This window comes from Drosophila simulans, chromosome 4, assembly GCF_016746395.2.
Source record: "Drosophila simulans strain w501 chromosome 4, Prin_Dsim_3.1, whole genome shotgun sequence".
Lineage (NCBI taxonomy): Eukaryota > Metazoa > Arthropoda > Insecta > Diptera > Drosophilidae > Drosophila > Drosophila simulans.
In genome coordinates, this window is record NC_052524.2 from 603,921 (window position 1) to 627,753 (window position 23,833).

Here is a 23,833-nt window from a genome sequence, read left to right on the forward strand (position 1 = left end):
GATTTCTCAATCCGATAACGGTTTCCATTCTGTTGCGGGTTTTTGAACGATTACTTAAGATAATCGATTGCCATTCTTATCAAAAAGAAAACGTAAATGCCCTAATTGAAAACTAAAGATTTGGCCACACTTTAGAAAAAATATGTATACAATTAAATGAAAATAAATATGAGTTTTGAATTTTAAGGCATCACTATGAGTATTGCCGACGTGGAGTATGAATATGTTGTGTTAAAAGTAAGTTTGATATAAAGTAGGACTATGAACCGAGTTCTTGTTTTTACCATAAATAGTTCCATTCGTGTGAAATCGGTTTTCAGCGTTACAAAGTGCACTTATTCTGTTTCAGATAAACGGTTACGATATTAGTCATTTGTCGAGGTATGAAGCGGTTCAAAAGTTCCTTCAAGCTAAAGAAACCCTTGTTGTAGAAATACGAAGACAGAAACACAATGCATTAGATTTAGAATTAAAACAAGGCTCCAATGCCAAAATATCAAAAGTGGACAAACCCGAAGAACTTTCTGTCCTAACTGACAAGTCAGCAGAAGCGACGATCACAGCTGCCAGTGCCTCTCAAGAAATAAGTTGCCCTTCTTTAACATCGTTGAAAGAAATCGATACGAAAACTCCTGTGGTTTTAACTCTGCGGGCTAGAAGTCATGAGGATCGTTTGGGCAGTCTACAAGCCGCATCGAAGGAAACTCAAACCCAATCTGTCGTTCGCATGGACGTTCTAAAGGATAACGATTTGGTTAAAACAATTACCGACAACTTCATAGAGCATGAACACCACTTGTTCGAACAATGCCTGGAACCGGAAATCGACATTGAGGTATTTACCATACATTACTACAGCAGTACCACAAAATTGTTGTTCTAGTCTGTCCTACGAAATCTAGATGGCAGTACAAGTAGTGTCGAAGTGCACTGAGGGTATGTGCGAAGGCCTATTCTAAACCGGATAGAATGGAACAGTAAAAAACAGTACTAGTACCAGTAGTTTTTACCCAAGCATTTTATTATTTTAGCAACGGCATGACCTACGAATCAACGACAAGGGAGTTATTGCATTGCTTTATTGTCCAAAAAAGAACGAACGAAAAGAAGAACTAAGTGTAATGAGTAAGAAAAGAACCGCTTACCACCTCTCTTGACAGAGACTGTGTGCAGAACAAATTACCACTTTGTGTTTTCTTTATGCCCTGCTCATTGCTTATCAGCAGCAGACAATTAAAGTCTTGCGATTTTATGAGCATTTGTGTAGCGTTTGCGAAGTGCAAAAATTTTAAATATGTTAAATATGTACATACATATGTATGTTGCAGTTTTGTTATACTTATTGAGGGAAGACTATATACCAACAAAAGCCATCTGAAGACTTTAAATGATCAATGATCAAAAATATCAAATAAAATAAATATATATTTTTGTGAGATGTAAGGTAGTCACCTTTTGTACTCCAGTAGTTTATTTCGAGAGTATTCGCCGTCTACATAAATATTATTGTAACCGGTTTATTTATAACAGATCCTAAAGCTGTCAGATACTTAGATAAGTGTGTTGGGATTCAAATTAATAGTATTGTTTTATATTCAACAGGAAGTAACGCTTGTTAAAGGTGTTGAACATTCAAGCAGCAATCAAATCGGGCTCATTGTTACCTCCTCTGGACTTCAGCAATCAAGTACCGACACCGATAAACTACGTAACGTCTTAGAACAAAGTGAGGATGTGTTCATCAGTGGTGTACAACCGGAAAGTATAGCCTATCGTGATGGGCGCCTTCGACAGGGGGATCAGATTCTTCGTATTAACGGCTTGGATGTTAAAAACCAGGAGGAGTTAGAAACTCAAATAGCAGGGAGTAGTACATCAGTAACGCTACTAGTTAGTCGAATTATATACCCTGTAAGTCAAAATTTCTAAGAATACAAAAAAAAAAAAAAAAAAAAAAAATAATTCTTAAACACTTAGTTCATAACTATAGTAAGGGGTTATACCACTGTAGAGTTTATTACGCTAGAAAATGCACATCCTTAAATGAAAACCAAAACATTGTTCATTCTGATGTTAAGTTTAGATACGATCTTGACTTATTGCCTCAGAGTAACCGCCTTCAATCCCGTACAAGGGTGTCGCCAGGGTAGGGCAGGGAGGTGGGGGGTGGGGGGGTGTCAGCTGCCCCTGGACCTGAAACGAATGTTCAAGAAATTTTATAATTTGCTGCCTGTCACGTAACTTCCCGTTGTTTATTTACACTATGTACTGTTCTTATTCTCTTAGTCAATCGGCCTCTAATTCTATCGATATTCATAGGTGATACGTGCTTTTACTAAGAGTTTCCAGTGTTGGAAGATGAATTCTACTATCTGCCCCCCCTGGCTGATGGCCTGGCGACGCCCTTACCTTATTCGCATACGTTTACTAACGATTTCCTTTAATGAATCCTCAGAATAGTTTAATAAAATAGGTGCTTAACCAGGTTAATATTATATACCCACATTCCATCTAGAAGAAATGGGAGTTGGACTATAAAGTTAATAACGATATATATAATATTTGAACTGGAAACGCCAATATTTTTAATTGTAAATATATTTTCGATTGTATTCATGAAAAAGACAAATGGACGAGTGAGGAATTACAGAAAAATATTATTTATCTATCCAAAATAACAGTCTACAGTTGTGTGACCCATTGAGAACCGATAGAAACCACTTTTATTAATCAAAGTTGCAATATTTTGGAACAAATTTTTATAGGAAGACGATGATGACGAAGATATACATTTTGAGTATGCTAATACATTTCTGCCAGATGACTATACAAATGTAGTGGATAAACTGGACAAGGTTTTGTTAACTCACGTCCAGTCTTTGGAAGAACTATCCCATGAATCCGCTATGCAATCTGACAAATGCTATCATATACCAGAAAAGAACTCATCTGATTCAAATGTTAAAATATCATCATTGGCGAAAAATATCATTGAGCAATCTACCAAGTCGTGTAGTAAAATAAAGCTTCGACCGAATGCAAGCTTGAACTATAGAACAAAAATCAATCAACCTTTAAGCCAAGAAGAAGTTCATCTGCAATATGAGTACGATGAAAGCGAGCACATTTACGAGACCATTCCAGAAGATTCTGAAAGTGAACCAGTGTATTGTTCACCGTACCAACGTTTAAACAAGACGTCAATAGGTTGTTGTGCATCTCCAATAGCATCGAAACCTGCCGAATCATTAGAAACAACAATGCAACAACAAACTCAAAGAGTCGCCCAGTGGTTGGGCTTGAAGCCAAAAGCCACATACCAGAAACCTAGACAAACTCTAGTTGGTCGACCCCCGCCGTTGAAATTAGTACAGCAACCTGCGTGTAGTCGTGTTTTTACCTTGCGAAGCACCTTAACCAACACAAGCGCATCCAGCAGTAGTGGAGTGGCATACAGCTCTTATGGACAAAATAATGTTGTTACAGGGAACGCCGCGGCTCCTGGCGAAGAGGTCGATAACTCCTCAAGTGCCTACAACACTGGTGGCTCTAATAATAGCGCCTCCCCCCATCAAAATACTACAAATCCTGATGAAGGCATCGCCACTGGTCGCAAGCTAGATAGTACAGTTATTGATAGCCCCAATGATCATTTGGATTCCCCAGGTGTAAGCAGTATGTTGCTATTACCATTTGGCAAGTCTGGCCGTATTGGTCTCTGCTCTTCCAATCTGCCAACAGCATATGTCAGCGGTATGCACTTCAAGTTAAGGAAAAAATAACAATTATATTTTAGTTGCAAATAGTAGGTAGCGTCTGACATATCAGGCGTGCTCCACTTTGAAAACTCTTCGCCTTTTACTTTTAAACTTTTGACTTAAATGGTACTAGGCTCGTTAAAAAGCTAGTAAACGGTTGAAGAAAATTTCAAACCCTGTAAAGTATATATTCTTGATTACTAGACGAGTCTATCTGGTCATGTCCCTCTGTCCTTACGAACGTTGAGATATCGGGAGCTATAAAAGCTAAAAAGTTGAAACTAAAGGCTAATATTTGAATTGGAAAAGTCAATATGTTAATGGTAAATATGTTTGCGATTGGATTCGAGAAAAAGACACGCAGTGAATGTTGTATCGAAAATAAGTGCCTACATTGAGAATCGATAGAAAACAGTTTTATTAATCAAAATATAAAGTTCAAAGGTGTAAATATTTTAACTAGTTGCCATACTTGGGAACAAATTTTTATAGGACGACGATGATGACGAATACATTTTGAGTATGCTAATACATTTCTGCCAGATGACTATACAAATGTAGGGGACCAATTGGACAAGGTTTTGTGAACTCACGTCCAGTCTTTCGAAGAAATATCCCATGAATCCGCTATGCAATCTGACAAATGCCACCATATACCACCAAAAAGAACTCATCTGATTAAAATGCTAAAATATCTTTATTGGCGAAAAATATCATTGAGCAATCTACCAAGTCGTGTAGAAAAATAAAGCTTCGACCGAATGCAAACTTGGATTATAGAAAAAGCTTCAATCAATCTTTAAGCCAAAAAGAAGTTCATCTGCAATATGAGTACGATGCTCGCACACCTATGAGACCATTCCAGAAGATCCGGAAAGTGAACCATTACCAACGTTCAAACGACAAGACGTAAAGTATTTATTCTTGAGGACTAGAAGAGTCTGTCTGACCACAGAATACAAAAAAAGAGAGAATGCTATAGTGGAGTTCCCCGACTATTAGATACCCGTTACTCAGCTAGAGTGAATCCGAATTATATTGGTGAACACAATGAGAAACAAATTAAAGATTGTTCAAAAGTGTCGGCGTGACCGGTTTGGCGGCTTTATGGCGTTAGAGTGGCAAAAATATTTTTGGCAAATCGATAGAAATTTACACGACTTATAAAACTTTGAAAAATATCAAAGCATTTTGCAAAATTGTGGACGATGCAGTTTTTGGCAACAAACTTGCGTTGCGTATATGTCTCTAGACTCGACGGACATGTCCAGAACGACTTGCCTGTTGACACTGATGAAGAATATATGTATATACTTTATATGGTTGAAACGCTTCCTTCTACTTGTTACTTGTTACTACGAATCTGTGCTTTTACTTCACGAGTAACGGGTATAAAACGATTTATCTTTTTTGCCCTTATAAAAAATTTCTAAAACAATTAAGATTTTCAAACTTGTGCAATATTTTACTGAACATTACGTCTAATTACAAGATTTACAAACTGAAAACGATCTATCGTGAAATTGATTTAATTTCCATTAATATTTTCCACTTCAGAGCGGTATACCAACGTTGGGTCCGAAAATGAAATCTATCCACTTAAAAGCGACATTGAAATACTAAGAGTTAAACAAACTGATGATTCCTATAGCCATTGTCCACAGTTTAACGCCCCAAATTTGAGTAGTTACCACTTTGTTAGTAGTCAAGAGGTAAGTACACGTTTAATGTATGTGCATATGGTAAGATTGTATTAGTAGGGGATTGAAACGCATGGATGACAATGATTTTAAAAGTTCAGGGTTAAATATTATATTTCATTTGAATATTACACAATCTATCTTAATAAATTAAGTATCATCCATTGAAAATATACAATTTTCTTACAAGTTTATTTACTGAATTATTTTCTTTATATTTTTATTTTTTTTATTATTATTTTTATTTTTTTTATTTTTACCTCTTTATTTACTGTTTTATACTACTTTTTTTCTGAGATCATTCCATTAAAAGATAACATGAAAAGATATTTTAAGGTTGAAAAATGTTGCATCAAAATAATGTACACTTCTAAAAACATTGTACATTTTCAATCAAATTCAAAGGTCAATTTAAGTAGGCTAGCAAATCTATTAAGTGTATCTTATAAAATAGGCATTCCATTGAATATATATTTTTGTCAATATTCTATAAAGAAATGTAATAATTCTTTTTGTGAAGGTTGCAAACAGATGTCATATTTCAACAAGTATACAAAAAAATGAAACTTTGCTTAACGGTGAAAGTGCTGAGGACATACCCATGGTATGGAAGGTTAAAAGACGACCAGATGGAACGCGGTACATAGTAAAACGGCCAGTTCGTAATCGACCCCAAGTTGCATTTCGGAAAAATATGCGCTGCAACGAAGTTACCACGACGGAGGAGGATACAATATCTGAAGTAAAAATAGGTCGTTATTGGACAAAAGAAGAACGTAAGCGGCATATCGAACGAGCTCGAGAGAAGAGACATCATCAGACGCAACCTCAGCAACAATAGCCCCAGTAACATTTTCCTGTCGGAACATTTAAAAATTACATAGCTTTAACAACAGTCTTAAAAACACAAATTAGATTCACTGTCGAAAAATTGTATTTGATTTAATTGTTTGGACGTCACCAAAATTTAAAGAGATTATCGAAGTGCATAAGCAAGATTTGTCACAATTCCATTTTAAAATTTTAAAATCTAACTATGTAGGCTTGGTATTTTGTGATGTGACCAAATTGAAATAAAACGTTTTGGGGGTCGTTATAAAATTCAAAAACTAATTTGTATCGGGTTTTTGTTGTAAATTGTTCCTATACTAGTTATTTGTTTAAATAAACCCTACAATGCTTATAGTCCTCGTTGATGCCGCCACAATTATTTACGGCATATTACACATGTAATTAATGAAATACCTTCAGTTAGCTATAACATAATGCAAGTAATTCTTAAGATATTGTTTATCTAAAATAAAGAAATCGTGACAAAAAAGTTGCTTTCGAATTATCTTATCTATCGTGGAACTCCACTATAGCGATCTCTTGTTTTGATTTCAAATGCCAAAAATTGTAGTCCCTAAAAGTATCAAAATTGCCGCTTCTGAACTAAATTTATTTCCCAGGTCAATTACCTATTTTTAACATTTTAGTGCCTTATCCACAATAGTCTTGAGTATTTGGAATTGAAACTCAATTTAATACCCGTAGAGTAAAAGAGTATACTAGATGTAACTGGTAGAAGGAAGCGTTTCCGACCCCATAGAGTATATATGTATATTCTTTTGAACTATCGAATCTAAAATGTCTCGGAACAAATACGTAGGGCAAGTTTTTTACACGCCCACTCTAACGCCCACAAACCGCTAAGTTTTTTATCGATCAGCTAGAAACTTTCGCAGACTATTGTCCTCAAACCGCCCAAAACATTGTAAAAAGTTTTGATTTTTTGTTTGTGTTATTATTGGCCTTGACAATTTTTATTCGTATACCAAGAAATTGCCCAAAACTGCCACGCCCGAGCTTTTGAAACCTATTTATTTGGTTTTATTGTGTTTCCCAATTTGTATCGATATGCCAGCAAAATGTTAAAATTTCTTGTTCTCACTTCCCCTACGTGAGTTACGGGTATTTGATAGTCTGGGAACTTGACTATAGGATTCTGACTAACTTCTAAAGAGTCCATGATTCGCAAAACAGGTTTTCATTCAACGCGCATTCTATTGACCTATTTTGTTGACTTCAGAGGCATTATTTGTTGATTTTTGGCGTATGATTTGTTTTAAAGTGAAAAAATATGTGTTTACTATTTCCCATTATCTAAATCATTGTTTTTAAAAAAGGGTGTTATTTCTTTTTATATTACCTGAAAAACTTCTGTTTTAAATATAGGAGGTTCCTTAATACATATTGTTTGATACCTAGAGAACCAAGCCTAATGTTGCACTGCAACTGCAATATCAATTCTGCAAACTCTAAAACTAAAAATTTAGATATGAAAGTCTGCACATATAAGAACAATAAATTTTAAGTACAAAAAGTAAGCTATTGCATTTATCAGAGCTCTAAGTGGTTCAGTGTCAATGGTCTATAATTAAATATTCCAGTATACCGGCTCTCATCTCTGAGACATCGATAGTTGTTATATTTTTGATTGTATTCTTTATCGTGCGTTGAATGCCGGTAATGTCATTTAATTGAATTTGGTGTGCTTAATAAAAAAAACTGATACTGTGTCCTTTTTATGACAATTTTGTCAGTACAGTTCATCTAAAGAATCGCTTTCCGTATACTAATTATCCTTTGTAACTCTACACTCCACCATCTTACCATACAAAAGGCGTGTCGAAACACTGCCGGAATGTGTACCTGGGGAATCGAGTTTTCTAGTGTACACACGTAATTTTGGGCCACTGGGCGTTGATAACAGTGTTATTTGTAAGAAATATATCGTGAATTTGCTAATTGAAATTTCAATGCGTTGTTAATGGACTGCATTTAGACAATAAGCTGCCCTATTTAATTTAAGGATCGGTGCCTACATAACTATGTATTCATCGTTCATTTGGTATTAGGTGATGTGTGTTTTAGAGAGGGTATGAGAAGAAAAGAAGTTACAAGGGGTGAGTGACACAAAAGTTGTAAGTTAGGGGTTGGTCACGAGCGCGGTATTCTGTATGCTGGGTGCTAAGTCATCGCATCAGTAAGAGAGACCACACTTTATTTTATTTGTCGGAAACTAATACATTATAATAGCTGTATAGAATAAACAAAGTACCCCAAGTACGTAATTATATACAAGGTGCTTATTCTTAAGTACAAAGAGCATTCGTACCATTAGGCAAATTGCACAGCTATCATTCCCATAAGCATACGTATGTATACCAAATGCAATTTTGATCTTTTCTGTGTATTGCAGAAAATCCAGCAAGGGCTGAACTACGAATATATTGTTACCAACATTCGACTTGGGTCTGACCAAATGTGGCTAAACGAGGAAGTCTTTTAGCTTAAAGCTGGATAAAACCTTGACATGACCGCACACATAACCAAGGAATTAAGTGGATTCATAGAGTGAGTTCAAGTTCTCTATCTAGTTCCATATCATCCGTCTACTTCTCATCGGCTTTCGTGGCACCGAGCTCCTCCTCATTGCGCGAGATTGCTGTTGCACCGGGTTTCATTTCGCTTCAAAAAGGGACAAGATTGCAACTACCATGGCGGCTCAGGTCACACCAAAGATCGCTACTAGCATTAACTCGAAAGGGTCTAACCAGAAAAAAAATCCAGCACATCACGATATGTCTGAACAATCTAAAGTCAATGAATCAACGCTACCACTATCCGAAGATCCGAGGACACTGCAATTGGCATTGGAACTATCATTGGTCGGATTTAACGACAATCAAAATTGCTATGCGCAGCCTGCTCAACCGCTACCAATGCCCCTAAGTGCAAGAAGTGACTTTGAAATAGGGACCATCAACAGCACGCTACCAATTCCATCGTCAACGAACTGTCTTCTGTTACCGAATGCCGGCGCCGTCAGTTCAGAAGATCGATCTAAGAAGTCGCAAAATATGACCGAATGTGTTCCAGTCCCCAGTTCTGAACATGTAGCGGAAATAGTGGGCAGGCAGGGTAAGCATTTTATAAATTAGATTATACTTATTGTTTAGTCATGTTCACTCGTTGCACATGAGATTTGCTACCATAAGTTTCTTGTTTTAATATATATATATGTATGTAATTGCCATTAAGTGGTCAAAAAATGGAAAGGAAATTGGTACACCCGTATACGACCTTATAAATTTTTAATCGGGATCGATACCACCTAGTCCACCTGGCCGAGTCCGTCTTCATATATATACATATAATATATATACATTATATACATATAATATATATACATTATATACATTATATACATATAATATGTATACATTATATATAATATACATATATATAATATACATATTATATAATATACATATACATATTATAATTCCTGAGATCTCGACGTTCGTATGTATATAATGTATATATATATATATATATATATAGGAATTGTAAAATATGGAAAGTTGGATTAAGCGTGCACATAGACTGAGCGCAAGTTAGTATCGCCCAGAACTGCCACGCCCTTACTTTTGACAAATGTTTTGATTTTTATTCGTTTTATTGGTTGTCTTGCTAATTTTTATCGGTCACTTCGACCACGCCCCTAATAACACCTACAATCCGCCCAAAACAGTCACACACTTTTAAAAACAAATTTTTTTTCTCCAATTTCTATCGATAATGCCATCCCAGAGATATAATACAATTTCTCGTTCGCCTTCCACTAGCAGAGTAACGGGTATCTGATAGTTTTTATTTGATTCTTCCACGTTCCAAATCAATTTGTCGAAGACTGCTTTAACGACCAGAAACTGCGAAAAGCTGTCAAGTCCTCGAATCTGCATGCTTAATCTTTAATCACTGTTCATGGTCAGACTGGCTAGTGATTCAGATCAAAAATATGCTGCCTTTTTTCTGCTCAGTTTTTAACACTCGTGCAGATTGACCTTTCCTAAGCAAATTGTGCAATGAAATAACATTAAATGGAAATAAGTGTCAGCAAATTTTTTGCTCGTGTAAGTGCAATTGTATGTTTAGTTCCTTTATAATTTTTTTGGGTTAGGCTATGGTCTAGATTTGGTAGTGCTTTTTTAAAAATTACGGTTATAGTATCGATTGAATGCCTTGTTTATAACTATAGTTATTTTATACCTATCTGTTTAAGACAGATAATGGTGTTAAATAAATGCGACTGCCGTCCACAGTGATCAAAGTCCGTAAAAATAAGTTTAAATATATATAATTTATGAATACCCTCTTTCCATTTTAGGGTGCAAAATTAAAGCTTTGAGAGCCAAAACCAACACTTACATCAAGACACCAGTTCGAGGAGAGGAGCCTGTGTTCGTTGTGACTGGTCGTAAGGAAGATGTAAACAAGGCTAAACGTGAAATACTCTCCGCTGCCGACCACTTTAGCTTAATTCGCGCATCACGTAAGCCTGTAAGTGATAGTCAGAACAATGGAATGGTAGGAAGTGCGAATAGCTCCGGTGGTGGTGCAGTTCCCCGCATGTCAGGTCCCCCTTGTATGCCTGGACAGGTTACCATACAGGTACGTGTACCCTATCGGGTAGTTGGACTCGTTGTTGGGCCAAAAGGTGCTACGATCAAACATATTCAACAAGAGACGCAAACTTACATTGTGACACCATCGCGAGAAAAGGAACCAATTTTTGAAGTGACAGGCTTGCCAGACAACGTTGATACTGCACGAAAGCAAATAGAAGCTCATATTGCCCTTAGAACTGGGAGCGGATCTGGAAGTGGTGATGCTATTACTATGCAAATTAGTGATTCGGTTGAGACTAAAGAATACGCGTCACTGCCTTCATTAACTCAAATTTTAAATGATGATTTAAATTCGGAAATTCTATCGTCCATATACAAAAATTCCCTTGCGTCTACGCAGGAGTATACAAATAATTCAATGAAGACGGTTGTAAACGTAAGCAATTCAGTGAAACTTGTGCAAGGACATCATACTGGGAACTGTTTTCAAAAATCAGAGTTTGCTGAGATGGAAATGGCAGCAAATATAACAGCAACAGATATATTAGACAAACGTCTTCCTGGAAATGAAGTTTCGGTGCCTTTGGCCAAAGCTAATGCTGCTAATATTGTTTTTCGCACTACGTCTAGTAAAACATTGTCTTTCTGTCCTCCCACATCTACATCGGCATCGTTTCATTCCAACTGTAATGCAAATATTTTAACAAGATCTTGTTCATCTGCTTCTTCTACCACTTCTACAAAGAGTACCAACAATAGCGCCAATACACCTCCAGAAATATTAAATATATGGAAAAGTATTAGTGATTCAATTGACGTTGACGAGGGTATAGGGGACTCTCCTAGTATTTGGAACCAACCGGCAAATATCATACCCACAGCTCACTGCTCGCCCACAATATCAATTAGTCCTACCGACTCACTTTTAGGTATGGGTGAACATTCTGCAAACCAACAAAATCTGAAACATGCTAAAGAGCCCACTATGTCTAATATCCCCCAGAAGATAAAAGCCATTCAAGTGCAATCTAACGCAGAAAATTTTTTAGTTCATCGGGAATGCTATGTATGTAATGAAAATACTGTTACCACAGCTTTGGTTCCTTGTGGTCACAATATGTTTTGTATGGAGTGCGCTAATCACATCTGTCTTTCTATGGATGCAGTTTGTCCGGTTTGTAATTCTATTGTTTACCATGCAATGCGGATTTTAGGATAATTTGAATTTTCTGTATTTAATATTTGTCAGTTTTTAGTTGGTCGGTTACACATCTAGTCGTGGCTTCCGTGAAGTCTATTAACATTAGTTGAACATTCAGGGATTAAAGGGATTCCTTAATTTAAAATTAACTGCTGTCTATAATAAACCAATTCCAGGAATATTTTTAAATTTTCTGGGGACAAGACACAAATTTAATATTATAATTTTTTTAAACGTGATGTCAACTTTATATAACGTTTGGCGATTCTCTGTTGCAAATATTTTAAATAGCATTTTACAAGTCTTTGACAATTTTTAAAACTTTAAGTTCAAATAATGAATATTGTGCAGAAATAATTTTTAATAATACTGCCAGTTGTTGCGGTTTTATTAAGTGAATATTCTCATACTGATTTTATAAACATAATATCAATTTCTAAAAAATCGTATTGCTTATCAGTACTCCAAATATTGAATATTATAGTTATTTTTTCTTAAATCAATCCATATTCAAACAAAAAGTGAGTTTTGGCTAGTGGTCCGTTTTGATTTTCCAAAAAATCTCTAGCACTTCGGTTCGGTTCAGCCATAATAGGAATACCCCTTTAAACCATTTTAAAAAGTTTACGAAGTTATATTCAACAGCTTTCATCTAATACAGTTTTCAACGAAAAGTATAACTATATTCTTTCTTTCTACAGAGAGTGTGACATTTTATTTTGAAGTTTGCGCTGTCTTACAGAAATCTTCATCCCATGGAACAGCTCAAAAAGAAACTTTTGGAAATGAGCGAATAAAAAAGTTTTGTTGTTATACCCCGTTACTAGTAGAAGGATTAGTATACGTGAATCGTTGAAAAGTATTTAACAGGCAGATAGAAGAGTTTTTTTATGTGTATATTAATTTTTGTCAAGCCAACTCCGACGTCTACACAACTCGCGACTCTAGAACTTGCACATCTTTCATTTGTTTTATATTTTGTAATCTTATTAGTGGTCTGTTCGCATCGCTCAAATCGGAAGAGCTAACTTCCCGGCTGCGACTTAGAAAACTTTTGGAGGCATATCGATATAAGTTGTCAAATAAAATTAAAATGAAAAAATTCAAATTGTTTTCCTGAACATTCTATATTCGATAAATACAGAAATACGGGCGAATATGGTGAGATCAACTATTAAAAAATATATACATAGTTACTATATATATAGGGTCGAAAATGTTTCCTTCTATATGCCACATATTTTTCAACGAATCTAGTATACATCCCATACTTTTACAAATAACGGATATAAAAATTGTTCTGTGTTTTAGGGAGACATCTATAAAATAAATAAATATACTATAAATTAATATTTATATAAGTAGAAAGTTAAAAAAAGCGTGTAGCTAAAACATTTCATAGTTTGAACGTTATATTAAGAGGCTCTAACAAACAGTAAATATTTTAATTTAACGAAAATAATACCAAACGCAATTTCTATTGAAGACCTTAGTGATGAATTTTAATAGTATAAACAATGAACATAGGTATACTGGGTAATTATATTTTAATATTATTTTGTAAAGGGTAAATATTCGTATTTTTTTTATTTTAAGAAACGTGAATCTATATTCGTTTTTGATTATAAAAAATGAAAGCAAAATCGTTTTTAATAGGAAATATATCGATTTTATTTTTACTAGTGGACGTTCTCCCATAAAAATGTTAAATGTGTATAAATCTGACATTATTTTTTAGTCAATTTCTATAATCTATATTCCAAAAATAATTTAAAGAATTGGCAAAGTCTCAGTTCTGGTTTAAATGCTTAACAGGGCTTCATATTGGTTACATCAAATACATTTTGTAACAAAGTGAGACCTTTAAAAACTTACGCTGATGGGAACCCAAAAATTTTGATTACGGCGCACAAATTGCGAATTCGGTCAAAAAAATAATTCATTGAAGATAGCGTTCCGTAAAACTAAATCTGTAATTTGAAAAATGTTTTCTTATCCTAACGACATTAAAAGGCAAACGGCAAGTAATTTGCTGAAAGCCCAGGGTATGTCTTAAAATTAAACCTTATGCGTTAACAAATTAAATTTTTAATTATTTAAATTTTAAAAAGGTTATTGCAAAATAATAAAATGTTAAAAACTCACATTTATATTTATAACATTGCGTGCGAAATAACATGTGTATATGTAAATACGTATATACATATATGCTAGCAAGTTATAAACACTATTCTTTTTCGTATATCATCGTTGAAAAAATAAGAACATTTTTCCAAATGCTTCTTATACCATAGTTATTTCCAACTTTTAGGAGCTTTTTTATTGAAACCAGCTTCAGGGATAATTTTCTTGACCGGTTTTGGCGGTCCGTACATCGTACGTAATCAAATTTTGGGACCGGATCAATGTAAATTCTTTCATGTTATACAGGGATATCAGGCAATGTTGAAATGTTTTAACATAATTTCTCTATTATTGACTTTCTGTATTTTTAAGTAAATGTGGGTCACTGAGCTTTTAAATGGTTAAAAAATAATTGACGAAGTGATTTCGAGCTACATAGAATTTATACTTTTAAAAGATACGGAGAAATCGATAGAACTTAGGCAAACTAACAAACTGCCGAATAACATATAAACTATAAATTATTTTTCACACCCAGTTTAATTAGTTAGTTTGTACCTTAAGTAAATATTGTGGTTAACGGAGATAAGTATGTAATTATTTTATTTAATTTGAGTTTTTCATACAAATTGCCCTTTTATATCCGTCTGATTGTTGACGTTGTGAAATTCGTGGTCTATTATAGCTGAAGATTTGGGATTCAGCTTACAAATATTTTAAAGAAAATATTGTTGGGTTTATTATTGGCACGCATAAAACTTTAAAAATCGAATAATTATTCCAAAATTTTGATATAAAACATATGAACAAGGTCAATGGCATGCCAACAACGTGTTGGCATCTACCGGCGAGTGGAAATTAAGATTCCGATATATTTTTTTATTTTAACAATTAGAATTAATCTTGTACATATTTTAGCAATAGTCCATTTCCAATATCGGAAACCCATATTTATTAATACTGTGGATGGAAAATTATGCGACCACTAATTCTGAAATTTGTGACGCTTAGGTAAATTATTGACCATGGTTCTATTTAGAATGTTTTGGAAGTCTCTTAGGGACTAAACCTTTTTGTTTATATGAAGTTGCCTACTTTTTATTTACGTTTTTGAGCAAACTTTTTCTTTAGACTTCTGTCAATTAAACATTAAAATAACATTTTTTAAATACTTTTAATGAACATTTTGTTGTAATTTTAGGTTGCACAAATAATTAAGTCTCGATTTTACTGTTCCCCATGTGCAATTTTTAATCAGCCTATAACATAAGCCATCAAAACAACTATTTATAAACAACAAACATGATGAAAAATATATTGTATCTATAAAGTATACTTTATGATACTAACTCTCTGAAATATTTAAATCGACTGATAAATTAGCAATAATATTAAGATCGGATTATTATATATATATATATATAATACAATAGATCAAGTAAAAAAATCCAAAAGTTATATATACTTAAATCTACGATATATGACCCACATGTGACAACTACCTTTAAAAACTTACGATTAATGTGAATAAAAAGACTTATATATTATAGTCAATCATATTTAATATTTATAATACAATGCGAGTTGCGTAGAATGTTATAAAACCAAACGTATTTCGGTTCGGTTTAAAATTGGATGTTTAATATTAGAATTTTTGTTATACCTTTGTTTTAAAATTTTGTACTGTGCTTCAAGGTTAAATGAATCAATCGAAAATTTGTAATAGCGGCTGGCTTATATAAATTTAAATGTATAAACTTTTAACATAAAATCTTTAAGGTCAAAATTTCAAACGAGTGAGACTAAATAATTTATTAATCGCACAAAATAAACCTCTTACATTATTTATGAGATATAACTAGAACAATTTTATTTCATAAACAAATTTTTTAAAAATATATTGTGCATTTATATATACATACTATATAATTATATATACGTAATACTTAGCCCTAAATAATATTCTTCATAAGATAGCATAATGTTGTTCCCATTCATATGAAAAAGAATAAGTATTTCCAAATAATATACATAGAGCATATTAATCTGTAAAAATCCTTTACTTAATGGTTTTTACAAAGGTAAAACGATATCTATGGTGCTTATAACAAACTTGAACCATAATTATTGTTTAATAAAAAAAACACGCATATAACAATGAAAATAAATTCACGGAAAATTAAAGATGGGAAATATGGATACCCAACAGTCGATTTCAGATTAAATTACGGACTTAGGCAATTTTTATTTCTGAAAAAATCGAAAATCAATATCATCCAAATTGCAATTTATAGTAAATATTTTAAAATGTTTTTACCTGAAAGTGTTCCGTACATATTTTGTTACAAATTAATGTTTATGTTATTTTATTATTTTAGAATAGCGCAAAAAATTGTGCAACAATAAAATGATAATTCCAATAAAGACGTAAAGAATGTACATTATATTTATTTTCAGCAAGTTTAACATTTTGGTGTCGTATTTATTTCGGCTAACCGTTTGGTTCTGCATTAAATACTATTGTGCTCAAATAAAAGATTAAATAGTCTTCAAAAAATATAATTTGTAGGAATTGGTACATACGTACAAACAAAAAGAGAAGTAAATATTTTTGTACACAGTTTGTAAGGACTTGCATTTAACTTATAATTGGCGGCTAATACATTTACAACGAATGTTTTACTAATTCAAACGAGGTATTACTTTAATTGCGAAACAAAAACAAATAATCAATGCAAAACAACAACAATAAGTATAAATATATATGTAAAGTATAAATACATTCACCTAATTTAAAATTTATGATTATAAGTATAATACAAAAGTAACTAAAATAAAAGTAAGCGCCCAATAACATAAACAATATTAAAAATATGAAAATATCCGTATTGTGTTCGACAGAAAGTAATATATCTTAAAGTACATTTCATATATCGACTCAGATCGGCATTCCCATTTTACTGATTAGTATTCATATTAAAAGGCCAACTTCAGAACCGAGACCCCTAAGTTTATATGAGAAATATTTATGGAAATATAAGTATATCAATTTATATAGTAATGTATCACTAAATGGTTATATAATAAATTTTTCGGAAATAAATTTGTTGGCTTATTAGTAGGAGGGGGTTGACATTTTGAGTTTATACCGAAAGCTTAATTGAACCGATATTCAATTAAAATAAAAAATCAAGAGAACTCCTTAGACGTGTAATCCGGAAAAGATCGTATGATTCCTTGGCGATATATACTATGGTACTCCTTAGCGCGCCTGTGTTTTTGTCAAAACGCAGTAACTTTTTTCAATGGTTTACATCTTCACCCACTCTATATTCGGAATGTCACACGACCACCAAATTAGTTGGGTAGGCCGGAATTGGAGAATCTCTTGTGTGTTTTAGCTAAGAAGGAATAGTTCAAACTAGTTTATGACTCCTAAGTACTCTTGAAAACTTTTAGAAGCCAATTCCGCGACAAGTATAGGTGTTTATAGAAGATTCGAAAAGAACGCATTAGAAAAAGAAATTCTTTGGCACTTAAGCATGCATTCGAGCTTATATCGTAGGAACTAATCGGAATATGTTTCAAAACTAACCTATTCTAGCATATTTTTTTAAAGCACAATATAAAGATGGAGATATAGTGAGCGCTGTAGCGCCACTGCGCTGCATTGCTACTTGTATATCTCTATTTCTCTGACACGTTATTTAACTTCTAATGATTTTCAAATAGGTTCTGTGTGCTTGGCGAAACTTAAGGCTAGCCTCTGTTCTAATCAATATAATTCAGACAATTCCTTACTTGTCTTGAAAAGAACAGCATTTAGAAGTCTCGTTTGCACACGCACAAATCCGTTCACTGTAAAATATTCTCTATGCTATGAATATGATAGGATATGACCATCTTTATACATTTAGCTGTGTATCCAAATTAGGTAATCACACAGCCGTAAATAATCCACATGTAGCCGTTCAGACTATATTTGCCTTACGGTGCAAGGCAAATTCGATTTTTATCAAAACTTAAGGTACTTAGTTTATTTTAACCTTGTATTTCTTTATGCGTCATACAATCATTTTATATAAAACGATTATTTTTTGTTTGCTTTTCATTTGTAATTTGTAATGCACAGTTTAAAAGATATTGCTTGGCTCTATATTTATCTTATAAGGTAATGTAGGAATTCATTTTTAAATATATATATTTTTTTCAATTTTTACTGTTTTTAATTGCGATCTATTTATTCATTTGGGAATCATCAGAATGCAATCTGGCCTATTTTACATTTAAAAGGTGTAAATTTTATATAAAATCTGAGAATTGTACTTTAAACTAGCGTTCTTAAACAGATCAATATTCCTTTGCGTTAATTTATTTACATATCATATGTATTAGATCTATTTTTAAAGGACACTTTCGAATTTTGTTCGCTAAGAACAGCTGCAACCCTCGACAGACATATTTGGTATAACACTTAAAACCAGATTATGGTTATCATCAAAATATAACAAACTTAAGGAACTCATTTTTGTCGGCGAGCAACACGGTGTGGCCGATGTCGTTAAGGCTGCTAAATGTGTATGGGGATATTGCTCTAGGTAACCAACTTTGCAATCACCACTGCAGAAGTATGCGTCAAAGGACGTTGGTGCTACAACGAAATGCCATCCAAAGCTGGTGAAATTAACTTTAAGGGGATATCGACAACAGCGCATGTCATGATCATTTTCTGTGCAGTCCATATATACGCTGCGCTTTCTCCGATGCTTTTTTTGCGACCCAATTTCTATGTGAACAGTCTGAAATATTTAAAATATATGTAGTAGAGTAAGTATTCAACTTCATTATAAATGGCATGGCGTCTAACCAATGGATTTTTCGATGTGTTGTCTGTGGTCACCACTAATGTCTTCATCCAGGTTTCTGCGCCCTTTATTAGAATTTCCTGCGTCATATTAGACCCTAGATTACCAAGCAGAGACTTTAAGTCCACAGCAACCCATTGTCCAAGTCCTGACGGAATACTATGTCGAAACTCAAACATTTTGACTTTCGGAGTAAAGCTTGTTGTATTTGCAACCCTAATAGCACGGTGAATAGTCACAACAATATCTTTACGTGGCTGTTTTTTAATTTCTTCAAGAAGTCCAGGTTGATGAGCACTTATCCAATCCCAACCACGTAAATATAGATGAAGGGTAGCGTAAGACAAATCAGAGTAGCTACTGTCAATTTGAAATCGAAAAACATCGACCTTGCGATTATGTCGAACATGAGGTTGAATTTCTAGAAGAACGAAAATATAAATGAAAAATATTAATTTTTCTATTGAAAATTTGAAATTTGATTTCTTAAAAGCAAAATTGGGTATTGATTAATGTTTCTTGTAAACAGAAAATCTTCTGTATGTTAAAGGTGTATGCTACTTGTTTTTTACTTCGTCAAGACTTTAAGAATTGTGACAATTCTTATTTGAAAATACACTCCGGTAATGAATTTTAGGAAAACAATTGCTAAACACAGAGGATAAGTCATATGTATTTTCTACCTTGCTTATTAAAGAAAAAAGCGCGAAGTCTAACCCCATACCCAAATCTTATTAAAGGAAAAAAGTCCGAAATCTAACCCCATAACCAAATCGGGACCAAAAAAGCTAGAAATATAAGATAAATTATGCAGATTCTAATGACGTATGTTTCTTATTTCCAAAAAGTCTAGAAATATATTTATACAGATTCTAGTGAAGTATATTTGCTTTTTTACTTCTCGTTAGCTCTCCTTGTCTATACCTCCCTTTTTCAATACTCTTATATATAATATCTTCTCCTACCCAATATCTTCTTATATCTATATCTATTTTAAAAATGCTGTTTACTTACCTTCGGGAAAGATGTAAATACTGCTGATGTGAGACAAAATACTTTCGTACTCCTCATCGTTGGTATTAATGGGAATGTCCGATTTTTTAGCTTGATTTTTATTCAAATCTACCAAAAATTCATTAACAGTGTTAGCATCATCTCCCTGCATTTGGGAGGATGAACTTTCATCAGAAAAATCAGTCATTATGTGGCCGCCATAAGTGTCATTTATAGATAAATGAGATTCGTCAATGTTTTCCATGCGATTCCAAACAGTATTTTTTGAAGATGCATTATAATCTCTATAAAAGTTATCTATTATATTTTGTGGTACTGAAATTGGTTTTGTTATATTGGGAAGTTTTTTTAAATTCAAGCGCATAAGTATGTGCATTTTAATCGATTCTATACTATCCACTTTAGCTTTCTCACGCAACTGACGTTGTAGCATACTTTCTATATTTATTAAGGTATTGCGATACAAAGATACACTTTGAACTCTTGATAGATCTCCATGCTCTGATACCTTTGCTAAAGGGGTACTTTTTTTCCCCTGTTTACTTTGTACTTTCATTTGAAATATTCCCATATTTTCATTTATTTTATCATCCGCCGATATTGAAGAAGAATCATTTTTTTCTGATAGTACGTTTGCACTATTGCTTGTTTCGTTACTCAACATAACCATTTCCGGACTAACGCCGTTGGAAGAATTACTGAAGTTTTTAATTTCTGGCTGAGCATAAGCATTGACTGCAGTCGATAAAATTAAGAGTACGGTGACCGTGACATATCGAGTTACACGGAAATTACCTCTCTTATGTCCAAGAATATTCATTCGCCCGATATTTATGTTTTTTGAGTCAAAATTAAATCTGTAAGAACCTGGAAACTGGATTTCGTTGGAGTTTACTTCTATGTGAACTGTTGTCTCTGATGTGTTCTGTCGATTTTTTCTCTTTAGGGTTCTATGATGTTGATCATGGGTTTTATATTTTTTCCAACCGCAGAATGAGTTGGCCAGCATGATTTTTGATCAAACCGTTGATGAATGCTGAAAAGGTATTGTATTTATAAATATACTTGATATATTTTAAAATAAGATAAAATAAAAATAAATAATTTTTATTTATTTATGGAGACGGCAGCTGGTGATCTTGTCATCCAATCAAAAATCAATATTTTGGCTCTTGTTGGCCTTATTTTACAGTTCTTTTAAATCAAATCGCGAAGTCCAAGCTGTGATGATTACTTTTTGCACGTTACGTTCAAATGACGGCTAATTTTTACTCCTATTAATTTTGTTAAATAATCTGCCTTATTCGATTCATTAGGGTTCCCACGGCAATGCCTTAAATAGAGAAAGGCAAAGGTGTGCGGAGAAAAAAGAAAAGCGGACCCCTTTAAACAAAGCATTAGCACGGAAGTCAATGATGAACGTTCGTAAGGAAATACAAAAAAAAAAAACAAAATTTGAATAGCTTACGACACCAAAATGACTGACCGCCTCTAACTTCAAAAATTTTCAAATTGTTAGCAAAATTCGGACAATATAATATTTCGGTTTTAAATTGTTAGACTTTGGACATATCATATAGCTAACTTATGAAAAAATTATAGACTCGTTGTTTTCAAATAAAAAGAGTTCTTCTTCGGTATGCACATTTTTTTGAAAATATATAATTTAGGTTTTTAATTGATCAAAATCAGTCGACCATACATATATACCTGCTATAGGGAAAACTATATGGTTCAGGAAAAACACTGTCAATTGCAAAACCATTTATCGTCACAAATCGGCACGGTGAGGGTGCGATCGTCACTTCATTTTTAATTGATTTGTAAGCTCATGAAAATTTTAAAACTCGGAATAATTTCTGCACCCCATCAAAAACTTGTTTCAGGCAACGAAAAAACTTACTTTGAATATAGTAAAAGTCGAAAATCCTGCAGCACCGGATATATTGATTTGTTAAAAACTGAAGCTACAACCCATCGTATCTGCATTGTTTGATCCGCCTTGGAAGCGCGATGCGCCAGCAGAAAACGACCACCCTAATGTGCACACAGTCGTAAAAGTTAGTTTAAGCTACATATGTACATGCACATATGCAAAGCCCGTTCATAAAAGTTTCACATGAGTCCTCTTGATGACCACTATTGTATTCAATTAAAACCATTTATAAACATAATAAATTATTGTGCTCTTGAACTTCAGTTCATCGCTGGAAGTGCATTATTCCCCTTTTACAAACAGAGCAACGTAAATGAGATATATCATATGTATGTACATACGTAAATTATACATCTTAATTTACCAATATAAATAGTATGCATATAAGCACATATGTACATTTGTAAATCCGTGTATATACAAAGTTATACATACGTAAATGTACATTTATTTTAGCGATAACAAACTTTTTAAACACCTACCAATTGTACATAAGTAGATATATACTTATCTATCGGTATTTGTTTTATTTTTATACACTTGTACAACCAAAATCTATTTTGAATTTAGGCAATTGTGTGTTTTAACATATGTATAGTATGTACTTATTAAATGTTTTATATTGAAGTAACAGTGGGCCTACGGTTTCGAACATTATTCACTTGCAACCCGCTTTTGTTAAATTTAGTATTCATTGTCCAAAAACACATAGTTTGAAATACTTGTGTATTCAATTGCGCACTAAATAATAATCATATATTTCTCATAGAGAACCAATATTTGGAAACCCGCAGAGATTCTGTACTGCTGACTGTGCGATTGAACGACGAAGTGGAACTGAAAGCAGCTGATCAGATGCGATCGGATACATACGGCGCACCGGCAATTTCGTTTTAGTTGGCATAACAGGCCTCTTTTAAAAATGTATCTGCTGAAACGCATTCTAAGAGTAAATTATTTAAATTACCATATTACAATTTAAGAAACATTTTTTTTAACATTGCCAATGTCGTTAATCACTACCTGTTGTAAATTTAATCCTTAGACCGTGTTAACTTTTATAAATTATGAGTTTGGAGATATATACATACAGTCTTTATCTATCACCCTCTACAAAATTGTAATTCCTGGCAAATAATTGAAACGTGCCGCCCGGTATTTTAGCTTCAAAGATTTAGAACTGAGTGGTGTGACAGAAAGCAACTATATAAGGTATAGTTTTATTAGCAGGATTTGATTTGTCTTTATAATTTTGGTTTAATAGTTGTTTGTTTTTATTTCACAAAATTGAGCGCTTCTATTCAACAAGAATTACATACGTATTAATTACTACTCGAATGACTACATGTTGATACAAAGGAATTTTTAAAATTTATCCGAAATTCTGCAGCATTTTGTGTTTCAAATTAAAGGCAAAAATTTCGTTACTCTTCAATAGAAAATAATCAATAAAAAGTACCCAAAGCACTTACATAAATATGCAAAAATAAATTTATGTGTATAAGAAATACTTAATCAAGTATATTATTGAATAAATTTAAATATGCATATATACATATTCGTGCGGCTCCCCTATGTTCTGGAGAATTCTTTTATAATTTATGCCTATTAAAAAAGTTTTGTAAGAAGGCAATCTGGGAACTCCATAAATAGGGGAGGGATAATTACCACGATATTTTTTCTAGATTAGCTGTCGATATATCGACGTCCGTACGGATGTTAAAGCCTTTCCACACATGCATTTATCAGTTTCCTATAGGTGTTCACACTGTACAAACT

The 23,833-nt window shown here is 33.3% G+C and overlaps 3 protein-coding genes and 1 long non-coding RNA gene across 9 annotated transcripts; 3 read left to right on the forward strand and 1 right to left on the reverse strand.

Moving 5' to 3' along the window:
* Nucleotides 1-73: 73 nt before the first annotated feature.
* On the forward strand, nt 74-17,342 carry LOC6740381 (slo-interacting protein 1). 4 transcript variants are annotated; one of them, XM_016178549.3, is made up of 8 exons: nt 77-237; nt 350-835; nt 1,603-1,911; nt 2,766-3,753; nt 5,316-5,470; nt 5,979-7,966; nt 8,703-8,857; nt 15,441-17,342. In XM_016178549.3, exons 1-6 carry the CDS (start codon nt 196-198, stop codon nt 6,297-6,299), a joined length of 2,301 nt encoding a protein of 766 aa, XP_016037323.1. In that variant the 5' UTR covers nt 77-195; the 3' UTR covers nt 6,300-7,966; nt 8,703-8,857; nt 15,441-17,342. The 4 variants fall into 4 exon arrangements, with proteins under 4 accessions (XP_044779443.1, XP_016037322.1, XP_016037323.1 ...); XM_044923508.1 differs by lacking the exons at nt 5,979-7,966; nt 8,703-8,857; nt 15,441-17,342 and having other exon boundaries at nt 74-237; nt 2,766-3,805; nt 5,316-5,357; XM_016178548.3 differs by lacking the exons at nt 350-835; nt 8,703-8,857; nt 15,441-17,342 and having other exon boundaries at nt 75-237; nt 5,979-6,646.
* LOC6724719 (RNA-binding protein MEX3B) lies at nt 8,851-12,959 on the forward strand. Its single transcript, XM_002105727.4, has 2 exons — nt 8,851-9,424; nt 10,674-12,959. Exons 1-2 carry the CDS (start codon nt 9,001-9,003, stop codon nt 12,131-12,133), a joined length of 1,884 nt encoding a protein of 627 aa, XP_002105763.1. The 5' UTR covers nt 8,851-9,000; the 3' UTR covers nt 12,134-12,959.
* Nucleotides 16,668-22,824, reverse strand: LOC27207450 (growth/differentiation factor 8). Of its 3 annotated transcripts, none has more exons than XM_016183127.2 (4): nt 22,660-22,824; nt 20,119-21,154; nt 19,107-19,525; nt 16,668-19,038 (listed from the first exon to the last, which is right to left on the reverse strand). In XM_016183127.2, exons 2-4 carry the CDS (start codon nt 21,125-21,127, stop codon nt 18,670-18,672), a joined length of 1,797 nt encoding a protein of 598 aa, XP_016037326.1. In that variant the 5' UTR covers nt 21,128-21,154; nt 22,660-22,824; the 3' UTR covers nt 16,668-18,669. The 3 variants fall into 3 exon arrangements, with proteins under 3 accessions (XP_016037326.1, XP_016037327.1, XP_016037328.1); XM_016183128.2 differs by having other exon boundaries at nt 22,537-22,824; XM_016183129.2 differs by lacking the exon at nt 22,660-22,824 and adding an exon at nt 22,022-22,155.
* On the forward strand, nt 21,280-23,564 carry LOC120285209. The gene is made up of 3 exons (XR_005544442.2): nt 21,280-21,941; nt 22,005-22,383; nt 22,824-23,564. It is a non-coding gene; the product is annotated as an uncharacterized LOC120285209 (long non-coding RNA).
* Nucleotides 23,565-23,833: the final 269 nt, after the last annotated feature.